Below are 14,010 nucleotides of genomic sequence, written 5' to 3'. Positions count from 1 at the left end.
TTGATGGTGAAACTTTGTGTGGTGGGTCTAAATGGCTTTCAGTAGCATGTAGGATGGGAACAGAAAAATAGCAAAGGTCTGACCATTAAAAACAAATGAACAAACCATTCACAAAAATATATTTCTTGAAAAAGGCCACTTTCTTTTTTTAAATTGAAAAAGTTTTGTTTAAAGAAAAAAGTCAGCCTGCTCTTTGAGCGCTGGGGAGGGATTGTTTTGCATCTTCATGTGGGAAATTGGGAATAGGTTCTTCCCATCAGCCTTTTTTCCCCACACTGTGTACCAGCACAGAGGGAGACCGGAGTTTGCTCAGAATGTTATTTATTGAAAAGGTTTGCTTGTCTCATCTCCAGCCCCTGCAGCAAATACCTGTTCTCTCTACTGAGTTTGTGCTGTGAAACCCACACGGCTGGAATAAGAACAGATGTCACATTGACCACTAAAGTTTAAATCAGGGATGGGTTTGATCCACTGATGGCGGATCACATGGCAGAGGAATTGGCTGCTTAGTTTTGGTTTTAAAGTCAGTTTAACTTGCTGTAATTCACTCATCCCCTCTGCTTATGTAACCAAAGGGTCTAACAAATTTGAAAACCAGCTGATAACCTTTTTGATCCTGGTTATTGCTATCTCAGCATGTTTTTCATAAGAACAAAAGAATGTCCATACTGGGTCAGGCCAGTAGGCTGTCCATCTAGTATGCTGTCTTCTGACAGTGGCCAGTGCCAGGTGCTTAAAAGGAATAGGCAGAACAGGGCAATTTTGAGTGATTGATGCTTCTGTGGTTCATTCCCACCTTCTGGCAGTCAGAGGTTTAAGGACACTCAGCATGGGGTTGTATCCCTGACCATCTTGGCTAATAGCCATTGATGGACCTATCCTCCATGAACTTATTTCATTCTTTTTTTTTTTTTTTTTTTTTTTTTTTTTTTTTAACCCTGTTATGTTTTTGGCCTTCACAGCATCCCCCTGCAACAAGTTCCACAGGTTGACTCTGTGCTGTGTGAAGAAGCACTTCCTTTTGTTTCTTTTAAATCTGTTGCCTATTCATTTAATCAGGTGACCCTATTTCTTGCGTTATGTGAAGGGTAAATAACACTTCCCTATTCATTTTCTTGACACCAGTCATGATTTTATAGAACTCTATTATTTCCCCCCTTAGTTGTCTCTTTTCTAAGCTGACCAGTCCCAGTCTTTTTAATTTCTCCTCGTATGGAAGCTGTTCCATACCCTACTCATTTTTGTTACCCTTCTTTGTAGCTTTTATAATTCTAATATGTCTTCCTGAGATGGACTGACCAGAACTGCATGCAGTATTTAAGGTGTGGGCGTACCATGGATTTATAGAGTGGCATCTGTTTATTATCTAGCCTTTTCCTAATGGTTCCTTGCATTGTGTTAGCTTTTTTGACTGCCACTGCACATTGAGGTGCTGGAATGTAATGTGGTGGGTGAGATATGAAAAACAGGTCTGGTTTCAGGAGGGGAATGGTTTGGTGTGACATAAAGGACTCAGGAATGCAGGCAGCTACTGGACAAACACATGCCTCTCAGCATGTGGCACTGGTCACTATGCATAGTCAATAAAGATTTCTTTCCTACAACTCTGCCTGCCTGCCACGTCTCTTATTGCTAAGGAAGCTGAATGCTAGCAATATCAGAGCATTAGTGATATTAACTTCTGTTCACAAGAGCATATAATGGGGACACTTTACAAATTCTTCTCTGGGATACTGGCAAACGAATATCAGGTCATACAGTTTTGATCATGCCCATTCATCATGCAATAAAATGAGTGCCAGCTCCAGCTCTGAGTTGGCCTATTGGCTTGATGGAAAATCTGTGTGATAAAAGAAGACAGCTGTCTTTGTCTCATCTATCAGCTGTTCTAACACTTCTCTCACAGCTGTATCTAAGCACTGGATCTCGGGGCTCCTTGATCTTGATCTCCCAGATCTTGATCTTGATCCAGATCTTGATCTCCCAGATCTTTGGAGCTTCATTACATTAGCGGTGTCTGGAAAATAGAAAACCCTCTCTGCAAAACATTCACAATTTTGGGGAAAAAAACCTTCCTGAATCGGGACAAAAAATTCAAAATTTTTTACAGGATGGGATTTCCAGAAACATTTCGCTTTGAGAGAACTGAAACAGAATTTTTTTTTTGGTGCTTCTCAGCTGCCTGTCTAGAAGGCTTTTGTCAATTTCACCGTCTCCCTGCAGGTGGGAGTGAAATTGACAAGAGCCTTCCACCCCAGAGGCCATAATTTTGATCTTCTCCGTGGAAAAAAATCAAGAATTTTGTGAAACGAGAATTCTCTGTTGAAAAATCATTCCAATGACAAATTCCCAATCAGCCCTAGTGGTGACTTAGTGCCTGGGGGAAAGGAAATCTCTGTTGCATCCCATGTGAATTGTTTCTTGCCAGCTAACACAACGCAATGTTTGGCTGGCAGATGACGTTTCTGATGGAAAACTGGCTCCATAGCGTGTGGGGCTGTGGAGACTATTTCACCTCCAATAGGTCTGTACAGAGGAGCCTCTGTATTAAACAGTGGGGGTCGTATGTGGGTGTATGTATGTGTTATTATTTGTTTGTACTGCCGTAATGCGTGGGAGTCCTAGCCAGAGACCAGAACAAAACCCTGAGCAGAGCCAGTCCCTGCTCCAATGGCCTTACAATCTAAGTATAAGATAAGAGACAACAGATAGGAAGATATAGATAGACCGATAGGGGAATAGAAGGACACAAGTCTTAATACATGGAGTAAAATGCAGGCACAATCAACCACAAGGATATAAGGTAACAACTTGCAGGTATGCATGGACATATTACACTAAGGGGAAGTGCCCACGCTCATTACTATGGTTATTGTTGTCATTGGCTGAGCAACAGCAGCAGCAGCAACAATTAGTAAACAGTGAAGTGAGATTTATCTAAGCGGGTACAGGGGCGCTTACCAATGCAAGAACGAGGAGACCCATTCTTCGTTCTGATAAGCGAGTGGCGACTGGGGAACCGTCCTGGCCGAGGCATCCGCTAGCGCTTCCACGGATCCACGGAGAGTCTCAACTTGGGGAGGCTCCCGGGGTCTGATATACCCTTTTTCCCTCCTCAACTTGCAGTAAGCCTTACCCAGTAATACATGACGTATATCTCAATCCCAGTAGGGATTGGGCCTTAACACTTAGTTGCTATTAGTCTATTGGTAGTTAGCTAGGGACTTTCTGGAATAAAGTGATGTTAGTTGTTTACTTCAAAAGAATTTAATCATAGCCTTACTTTTACTTTATTATTACCAAAAACAGGAATCACTTAGCTTATCAAGCATCACCAGGTGTATGTGGTCGTCTCAGGACTCTTCAGACCCCAAGGCACTTCCTCCTTCGGCCCGAGGTCGGGCAGAGGGCAGTGTCTGGGTTCTGCTCCTGAGAGGCCTAACTCTTGCTTTACTTGCTGCAAAAGCTTAGCAATGCTTTTAGGACCTTGCTCTTGTCAAACTATACTGATTTCTTGTCACAAAGTTTTGCGCGCCCTAACACCTGCCCTGTAAATATACACTGGGAGGGGGATTTCTGGATCTGAACTTTCAGAGAGTTGCATGGGACTCCTAGATGCTGCCACCCAGTTTAATATATATTGGAACTGGAAAAGGTTCAGAGAAAGGTAACAAAGGTTCAGAGAAAGGTAACAAAGGCTTCCATATGGGGAAGATTAGTGCTGCTCAGCTTAGAAAAGAGATGACTGAACAGGGATATGATAGAGGTCTATACAATCGTGGAGAAAGTGAATAGGGAAGTGTTATTTACCCTTTGCACAAATACAAAACCGGGGTTACCCAATGAGATTTAATACAAAGTGAGGAAGTTCTTCTTCACACCGTTAACCTATGGAATTCATTGCCAGGGAATGTTGTGAAGGCCAAAAGTATAAATGGGTTCAGAAGAGAATGAGATAAGTTGATGGAGGATAGCTCTATCAAGGGCTGTTAGTTAAGATGGTCAAGGACACAATCCCATGCTCGAGGTGACCCTAAACCTCTGACTCCTGGAAGCCAGGAGGGAAAGGCAAGGGTGAAGGAGGGAAGGGTGTAGGGTGAAGAAGGGTGATGGAAAGGCAAGGCCAGGCCCTGTTCTGTACACGCCCCCGGAAGTCTGTGCTGACCACTGTCAAAAGGCAGGATACTGGGCTAGATAAACCATTGGTCTGACCCAGTCTGGCAGATTTTATGTTCTTAATCTAGGCTCCATCTGCTTTTTTTGCTAGCTGGATGCAAACACTGTTTTACTGGCCAGATTCAACTGGGTGGAAATGGGTCTATAAAGGTCTTACAAACGCATGGTTCTGTAAAATGGCTTTGTGATGGGATGTGCAAACCCCAGATGAGTCAGGAAAGGCTTAATGGGCGGCTCAGGTCCCACCCAATCCTGCCCTACAATCCCTAAAGCAGGGGGCAGGCTTTGAGAGAGGAGCTAAAAAGGGAGAGCCCAGTCCAGCTGCTGTCTGGTTGGGATGGGCAGCAGATTTTGAATTCTATCCGAGGGAGGGCGGGCTGGCTGGGGCCAGGAACTGAGGAAGGCTGCTGCCTATCAGGACCTCCCTCAGAGAAGGGAAAAACTTATGTTTCTTTGTGATTATTTTAGCCGTTGGGTACCCCGGGAGGAACGGAACTGTTACAAGACCGAGCTGGAGGGCTAAGTCACCTCCGCCTGGAAGATGTTGGAGACAAGGTGGAGCAGTGAAAGACTTGGAGGGAAACAGAGGCAGAGTCATTGCTGCACCATGCCATGCTATCGGGGGAGCACGGAGAGGGTGTGCAGCCCCAGACATATAAACCTGCTTCATCCCTCCCCGGGCTGGCCATAGACCCTGTGCAGTCTTAGCACTCGGCCAGCCAGGACCAGGTTGAAGTACCGCTGCTGCTAAGTAAGGCACTAAAAGTCTCATTGTGTCAGCATGCAGTTGCCTGGTGCAGCTGGGGATATTTGCATTCCAAGACGTGCCTGGAGATTGCAGGGGGCAGGACTGCTGGGGCTCTTCCTCCCTGACAGGGGTTGTTACAGATGCCTCGTGTTCTCTAATGCTGTAGGCTACAAACAGAACATGCTGCCCGTAGCCGGGTGCTAACCAGTGCTTGGGGGAAGGCCACAGACTGGGCAAAAATAAATTTTAAAAAAGCAGCCATGTCGCCGACGAGTGCACTTTAAGCTCGGTCTTTAGCAAACCTGTTGCTCCCAGGGTAACCCCCGACTTTTTTCAGACCACTCTAAATACTGGCACTGATGTACATAATCTCATGGGCCCTTCTGCTGTTCCAGCCCAGCTGTTCACCTGATCTACAGGGGATCCCTCACTCTCTAGCCATCACCGAGTTTCATTTCCTTGACATACAGCAGTTGCGTTTGCAGTGTTGAAATCCTTGCCATGTGCAGACAGCGCTGCTGCGACTTCTCTTATTTCTCTGTCCTGCCTCTTGCACGTGTGTACTGTGACAGGGTGGAGGGTGGTAAACCCCTCAGCTGCCTCTGTCGCCCCTAACCCAGTGGGCTGGGCTGAGGCAGTGCAGGTCAGCGGAGCCAAGAACTAAATGAGGCAAAGGGGGACAGCTGGCTATCTTGCCAGGGGAAAGAGTCAGAACAGCAGGCCGGGGACTCTAAAATGGGCCCAAGTGATGACTCCGATGCATTCCTCGGGACTTTTGAGATGGTGGTGACGGCAGCCGGCTGGGAGAGGGTGACCTGGGCCTGCGCCTTGCCCCATATTTAGGGGGTTGAGGCACAAGCTGCCTATATGGCCTTAGGGAAGGCCCAAGTCAGGGACTATGACACCGTGAAAGCCGCCATACTGGACCGGGTCGGACTCTTGGCCAGACAGTACCACCAAAAATTCCAAATGGCCAAGTGGACTGGAAGCCCACAGCCCCGGGCGTTTACCCAGAGGCTGATGGACTGGGCTACCCGGTGGCTGTGACCAGCCAGCCAGACGGTGGAAGAAGTGTTTAGACACCATAATTCTGGAGCAGTGTCTTCAAAGCCTACCAGAAACTGTCCGGGTATGGGTCCAATGGCATCTGCTAGGCTGAGTGGCGGAGGCTGTTGGGCTAATGGAAGATTATGTGGAGGCGGAGGTGCCTAGGAAGGTAGCGAAACCCGCCAAGGACTTGAAACCAGGGGGAAGGACCCCGGGGCCTATGCCCAAGAAAGGACCTGAGCGGGGGAGTGGCTGGGGCCAAGAACTGACGTGTTGGCAGTGTGTCCGCCCTGGTCACAAGAAGCAGGATTGCCCCGATATGGAATGTGGACTAGCAGACTTTTGTGGGTGGGCTGGTGGCCAGGGAAGACTGAGGGGGAAGCCGTTGGCCACCATACCCATCGGGGGGGGAAGAAAACCCCAATGGGGTTTGGTGGATCCCACCTCCACCCGGTTGCTGATCCGGCGGGGGCTGGTGAAGTCGTGATGGGTAGTGCCAGGGTAGAGGTACGGTGTATCCATGGGGACACCAAGTAATATCCGATGGCACAGGGGCCCCTTCGGGGTGAAAGAGCGTTTTAACTAGCAGCAGGTTAGGGTAGTGGGGGGGGATTACCCTACCCAGTCCTGCTGGGGACAAACTGGGGACCCCCTCCCAGGGAGTTGGGAGGACAGGGAGGCCTCTGGGAGAAGGAAGGAGAGAATAAGAGAGCGCAGGGCCCCTCGGAAGACAAGATCCCTAGACACAGTCAATGAGAGGAAAAAGCAAATAGGACCCGAGAGAGAGGGAAGGGGACAGGAAACCAACAAGGAGGAGAGGACAGGTAGCCCAGACCCCTCAGAGCCCACGAGCGCATGGGAATGTTGGGCTTGTGGGGGGAATGGGCATCAGTGGAAGCAGTGCCTGGACCCAGCAGGGCGGGGACCCACAGGCGTTACTCCCGTGGAATCCCCGACGATACCCAAGGGGTCTGAGGGCCTAACCGGCCAGGAGGCCTGAGGAGAGGAGAAGGCCGATAAGAAACCCCAGCAGGGAAGCTTAGGGGAGCAGGGAAAGGGAAAGGAGCGACCCACACAGGGCTCCGAGTGCTGGATCTGTGGGCTGAAGGGACATAGAGGGGAAGAGTGTCCGCATGGAGGATGGGTGGAGCAAGCCAGGAGTGATCCCCAGGAAAAAGACCCCGTGCATCCCCGGGTGGAAGAGAATTGGTTGCCTTGTAGCACCCCGTATGGCCGGCCACAGAGAGGTGGAGTTGGGTGAAGGAGGTGGTTCATTAAAGGGGGGAGGTGTGTGACGGAGTGGAGGGTGGTAACCCCCTCAGCTGCCCCTGTCGCCCCTTACCCAGTGGGCTGGGCTGAGGCAGTGCAGGTCAGCAGAGCCAAGCACTAAAAGGGGAGCAGACAACAGCTGAGCACACTGATGAGGCTAAGCCAGAGCCCTGACTAATGAGGCAAAGGGGGAACAGCTAGCTACCTTGCCAGGGAGGGTATATAGGCCAGCTCAGGGAACCAGGAGGGGAGGCATGGCCAAGCAGGGTGGGGAGGACTGCGAGTCAGCCAGCCTGCCAGCCAGGAGGGGTTAGCAACCCTGGGCCTCCGAGCCCCTAGAGTGCCCGGGGCAGGGACTGGGAAACTGACTGTGTGTGCACTGTAAATCAATGAGCACGGGTGACTGCAATGCAGACGGCTGTGAGTCCTTTGTACAGAGGGGGAACCCCAAGGGCGAGGAGGGCCCAGCCACATGGCGCCCTACAGTACACGCTGGGACCCTCTAGAAATTCCTTTCCCCTCCAATGATCTCTTATCTTGGTTTTGAACCGTTTCCTGAACCATAGTCTTGATATTCTTCTTCTTTTCACTTTAGGCTTCCTGTTATTTGTGTGGTTGTGGCTTCTAGTTTCTTTCTGCAAACTTCCTACCCATCCTGCCACTGCTTCCTTTTCCCACTGTTTGTTTCCGGATACTCTGTCCATATGTTTGTCTCTTCTCAACCGGTTTAAACTCTCACCCACGCTACACAGAGCTATCCTTTCAGCTGAGAACATCTTCCATTCAGATGTGGCTTGCAGCATCTGCTTCGGGCTCCTTATGTAGAGGAAGGAAGATCTGGTGGTTAGAGCACTGACCTAGGCCCTGGGAGAGTCTGGTTCAATGCCTGCTCTGCCACAGACCTCTTGTGTGACCTCGGGCAAGTTCCTTAGCCTGTCGGAGCCTCAGGTCCCTCTTTTTAAAAGGGGTAAAATAGCACTGCCCTCCTTCACAGGGGTCTTGTGAGGGTGCATACATTAAAGATAGAATGTGATGGTGGCCATATAATTACCTTTGATAAGTTGTGCCTTTGTGAGTTGAGAACATTTTTATTATTAATTCTCCAGGAGCACCTACAAATCCCACTCAAGATTGGGGCTCCGTTGTGCAAGACCCTGTACTAGATCTCCATAGTATTTAAGCTTGGCTGTTACATTTCCCTGAAAGCCAGCATAGATCCTTGTTCTGGGCCACAGGTTTTCTCAAACTGGGACCTTCCTCAGTCCAGAATAAAAGGATCTCATTTTATATATTCTGCAGACACAGCAGAAAGAGTTGGAAAGGAAACGAAGCATTAGAAATGGCTAAACTGTGAGCATCTTATGGCGCAAACTCCAACAACAGGTGATACTGACAATGAACTGTATTGGTGCACATGTGACATGCTTTTTATTTGTGCTTGCAGAGTACTGATATAACGAGCACAGCTGGTTATGACTGCATCATTCAACACTTGAATAATGGCAGGAAGAACTGCAAGGAGTTTGAAGACTTTCTGAAAGAAAGGTACAGCACTTTCTCTAAACACCTACAGAGGGATTGTCTACACTACCACTTTCGTCAGTAAACCTTACGTCGCCCAGAGGTGTGAGAAAACACACCTGTTGTGGGATAAGTCCACACTGGGTTGTGGAGTGAGTCCTCCCTGTCCCCCCTTTGGGCAGGGGACAGGGTGTTGTATCCTGGAGGCTAAATCCACCTGTAGCCTCAGGGTGGTAAGGTCTAGTGGCCTGACTCAGCACAGCTGCCTTTCCTCGCAGAGCTGTGTGGCCTAATGCTCACAGTCAAGATGGCAGCCCCTGGTTGCAGGGCTGTGAGGCCAATGGCTGACAGAGGGTGGACTACCCAGGGAGGGTCAGTCCCGCAGGGCCTGTACTTTATCCACAAAGGCCGCAGTTTCTCTCCTTCGATCGTATACCCTAGGTATGTTACTTCTGCCGGAGCTGACATTTGGCTGGGTTTGCCGTGAGCATGGTTTCTTAAGGGCCTTTAGCATGTTGGAGAGGTGCTGGAGGTGATCTTCCCAACTGGCACGGTATTCCACGATGTCGTCAATATATGTGGTGCCATACTGATTGGGGGGCTGCAAAACCTTGTTCATTAACCACTGGAAGGTAGCGGTGGCGCCATGAAGTCCAAACGGCATCATCATGAACTAATACAGGCCAAAGGGTATGGGGAAGGCTGTTTTCACTCGCAAGTTTGGCATCAGGGGTATTTGCCAGTACCCTTTTGTCAGGTCTAGTGTAGATAGGAACTTGGCTCCCCACCTCCCCCCAGTTGTTCCAGGAGTTCTACCCACAGCATCGGGGTATGTGTCAAACCGCGAGATGGCATTGACCTTCCGGAAATCAATACAAAAGCAAATGGTCCCATCCGGTTTTGGGACCAAGATTATTGGGCTCCGCCACTTGCTCTGTGACTTCTCCGCCACTCCCAAATCCAACATGGTCTCTAAATCTGTCCAGACGGTGTCCCATATTTTACTGGGGAGGGGTTGGTGGTTGTCGCACTCCTCTGTCTTGGGACAGTAGCAATGTGGTGGCTTATGATCATTGTACGCCCAGGGGGAGCCGATAAAACATTTGGGAAGATCCGTACAATCTGCTGTAGTTGTCCTTGCTGCTTGGGGCTGAGTTCAGGTCCCATTGTGACTGATCCTGACTCCAGTGGCCCCTTCACTAGGGTCTTAATTCAGACTCTGGGGGGAATGGGTTAATAAACAGGCCTTCCCTGGCCCTCCAGGCCTTCAGGAGGTTGACATGGTACATGCCGGTCTCTTTCCATCACCTTGGCAGCTGGATTTCCATTGGCCCTCATCGTCGGGCAACCTCAAAGGGGCCCTGCCACTTGGTCAGAAGTTTGGATTCCAATGAAAGGAGCAGGAGAGCGTGACCAGATGTCCCGATTTTATAGGGACTTTCCCAATATTAGGGGCTTTCTCTTACATGGACCCTATTACCCCCTGCCTCCTGTCCCCATTTTTCACACTTGCTATCTGGTCTACATGAGCAATCTTACAGTGGCGCAGCTGCATCAGTAGAACTTTGCTGCTGTAAGCTCACTAGCATAGACATGGCCTTAGTCATGATTAGGAAGTGGGTTGGTAATATATTTATCTGCTGTTCCCCATCTGGTTTTTCTGTCTTTCACTATCCACCGACAATGTAAAAATCTTCCTTGTTGGCCTGTATGGAACACACATTTTTATGCTTCCTGAGGTTGGTCTTGTGTGTGTTGTGCTTGAAGTCCTGTGCCAATTAAATGTAATGTCTGCTCCCAAGCCCGGTGTTCGATTCTGCAGCCCTTATGTGCCTATAACTCCTGTAGTAGTCCATGGGACGACTCTCTGCATGGGAAGTTCAAGGTTCAGTTGATCAATGGCTCCCTTTGTGAGGTGTTCAGATACTACAGTGATCGTTGGATGTTTTCTTAAAAGATCTGCTCTAGGACTTATTTTTGAGATAGTGCTAGAGCTTGTGTTATACAGGAGGTCAGACTAGATCAGTGGGCCCCAAACTTTTGATTGCACCCCCCTTACCCAATCCACACCCCCACCCCAGTCGCAGTTGGGAGCTGGGCCACGGTGGGGGCTGTGAGACACAGTCAGGGCCGGGGCTGAGCTGTGATCCTGGGGCTGGAACCAGTGTGCCGGAGCCGAGATGGGGGCAGAGCAGGGCAGGGTGGTGCTTCCTCCCTGTCCCCTATGGAGGCTGACCCAGCCCTGCCGTGCCCCCGATCATTCCTCCATGTCCCCTTAGGGGGCGTGCCCCACAGTTTGAGGACCTCTGGACTAGATGGTCACAATGGTCCTTTCTGGCCTTAGAATCTATGACTCTTTAACGTTTGTAGCCTCACAATCCCTTTGTGAGCGCGGAGGTGCTATTATCCATATTTTATACATTCTCCAGGGGGAACTGAAGCGACTTCCCAGCATCCCCCAGGAAACATGTGATGGAGCAAAGAATTGAACTCGGGTGTCCCAAGTTCCAGAATTATACCATAACTACTGGCCCTTCCTTCTCTCAGATTAGGGCAAGTAGGCAGATGGCATTTTATGGAAAACGTTGAGGGGGGGCAGGAAGTCTGCTTGAAACTATTCTCACTAGAGTCTCACCCTGTGGCTTTGTGAAGTATTTCAATGACGATCCACCACAACAAACGAAAAAGCTTTCTTATGTCAGCCTACGTTTCCAGCTCAGGAATATGTAAGCTGGCTTCATGGCCGTTATAAATGTTGGAGTCTCTAAAGACTGGCATGTATGCCTGTAAACTGGAGCTGTGTGCATCCCAGATTGTTTTGGAATGGTTGCTCTTTATTTTTCAGGGGCTCTACTGACTTTCTAATATGCTATCTGGAATTTTAGGGCCAATTTTTGGTCTTGGCAGTGTCAGTTTAAAAATAAAAATTGGGATATCGCCGGTAAATATTTTTTATTTTTCCTTAAATTCTTGTGCGTGGGTGTTCATACCTCTGCCCTGGGCATCTTTTACTCACCTACATTGGGGATACTGGCTGCATGTATGCTGAATTAGAAAGACTTATAGTTGTACTGAAAAGTATATATGCAATTTGTGGAATTGTGTGTTTTTACAGGCTATCCAACAAGCATTTTTTGGCATCCGGCATCTCTGTGTTGTTACACTTAAATGTGCAGGAGAAGCAGCGTGGGACTTAATTTTGGTCTTTTCGTTTCTGTTCCTGTTGCTTACTTGTTGTGTAACCTTGGGTAAATCATTTAAACCTTCTTTGTCTGTTTCATCATCTAGAAGATGGGTATAATGCTACCCTCCCTGAAGGTTGTGAGGTTTAAATAATAGTTGTAGGTATCTTCAAGGATTAAATGGCTGCAGAGGAAGAGATCATCTTTTAATCTCTTTAACTCATTTAGCACAAATATAGTGTTGGCGAAAGATGCTGTATGGGCAGCGCTGGAGACTAAATTCCTCGTTATGCACAGGTACGGTCAAGTTGCAAGACGAGTTTTCTCAACCCACCAATAGCTTTCAAACCTGACCTGGAGGGACCACATCTATGGAATAAGGGTTTGTTCAGCCTCCGTGATCCACTCAGTCCTCGGACCTTCTGCTAAAACAAAGTTGCCAGCTGGTGCCTTTTTGTGATGTGGACCATCCCTGACAGGTGTTTCTCTTACCTGTCCTTAAAAGCCTTCAATGATGGGGATTTCACAACCTCCCTTGAGAGCCGATTCCAGAGCTTCACTACCTGCAGAGTTAGAAATTTTTCCCTAATATCTAATCTAAATCTCCCTTGCTGCAGATGAAGCCCATTACTTCTTGTCCTACCTTCAGGGGACATGGAGAACAATTCATCACCGTTCCCTTTATAATGGTCCTTAACTTATTTCAAGACTCTTGTCAGGTCCCCACTCAATCTGCCCAACCTTTCCTCATTGGTCAGATTTTCTAAACCTTTGATCCTTTTTGTTGTTCTCCTCTGGACTCTCTCTCCAATTTGTCCACATCTTTCCTGAAGTGTGGTGCCCACAGCTGGAGGCAGGATTCCACCTGAGGTCTCCTCAGTGGGGAGTGAAACTACAGCTCCAACCAAGGAACTACAGTGAGCAACTCTGCTACAGTTCCCCTCCTCCTCATATCTCCTATCCCAGCTGCAGCAGGTTTTCACTGTACTATCCTTTCAGGGGAAGATTGCAGACGCGAGTCAGAAGATCCTCCTGATACTTAGCCCTCTGTACACATAGTTCTTCAGGAGCATCCATGGTCACTGTGTGGTGCTCCATCACACTGGGCTTATCTGATGGTTTTACACTTCTCTTTCAAGAGGAAGCCATGGGGATATTAAAGACAACTGATATTATTAGGTCACAGCTTTGGCAAGCAATAGGATACATATAAAATTAAGTAGCTGCCTAATTTTCAGGGGATCTTTACATTTTTAATACACTTGGAGTGTGTGTATTGGTTTCATATCAATTGTAAATGTCCATTTGGGCCTAGAATAAGGTGACCAAACACTACTTCTATGGTCTATCCAAGGGTTCAAACTCTGTCTTCCTCCAGAGAGGAGAGGCTAGTATGATATCTCAGAAGTCATGTAGCCTCTGGGACATGCCATATTTAACAGCTGTCTTGGTGGGTGACAACTCCAGGACTAAGGTCCTGCTTCAGATGTTGTTGTTTTTAAAACTTGTTTCTATTCCAAAGACCCCTTACAGATGTTGATCCATGAAAAAGTCCCACTGGAGCTTTTCGGGCCAAATTTTCTATCCATTTAACAGATGTAGCCCCTGTAAACCTCATTGGGGTAACCCCAAATACAGGGGGAGCTGTCCTTTGAGCTTCAAAGGAGGCAGAGTCTGAACACAGGTCTGGGAACCAGTAACTTGGAAATAGCATCGGGTGATTTTTGGGGGGAGGGGGACAGATTTTTTTGGTCATCTTGAAATTCTGAAAAAAAAAATCAATTTGAGTCTACTCAAAATATTTCAGTCGATTCAAAACGAACTTTTTTCAAGGAATTTTTTTTTTTTTATTCGACCAAAGCATCTGTTGGTTCAAAACAAACTGGATATTTTTTTGGTTCAGTCCCCAAACTGAGTTCTAATACCAAGTCTGATCCTGATTTTTCTTTGTGTCGGAGTAGAGGTGAGGTGGTTGGCTCAGCTGTCAAACTGAGGTGATACTTAGCTGCCTATTAAAGAATGCCTTAGAAGTGCAAGTATCAAAGCAATCTTTGCATATTGCTGATA

At 48.0% G+C, this 14,010-nt stretch overlaps 1 protein-coding gene across 2 annotated transcripts in view; it reads left to right on the top strand.

Annotated features, from left to right (window-relative positions):
* PSTPIP2 (proline-serine-threonine phosphatase interacting protein 2) overlaps positions 1 to 14,010 on the top strand; it is a 65,227-nt gene that overhangs the window by 18,711 nt on the left and 32,506 nt on the right. For both annotated transcript variants that reach the window (XM_067545365.1, XM_067545364.1), the window contains exon 2: positions 8,685 to 8,785. In XM_067545365.1, coding sequence (XP_067401466.1) covers positions 8,685 to 8,785 — 101 coding nt within the window. The remainder of the gene's footprint in view (positions 1 to 8,684; positions 8,786 to 14,010) is intronic.

The sequence above is a fragment of the Emydura macquarii genome, unplaced genomic scaffold, assembly GCF_026122565.2.
Source record: "Emydura macquarii macquarii isolate MOO-44397 ecotype Brisbane River unplaced genomic scaffold, CSIRO-AGI_Emac_v2 contig_1045, whole genome shotgun sequence".
Classification (NCBI taxonomy): domain Eukaryota; kingdom Metazoa; phylum Chordata; order Testudines; family Chelidae; genus Emydura; species Emydura macquarii.
Note: the sequence above shows the minus strand (reverse complement) of the source record. Positions and strands in the feature narration are given on the sequence as shown.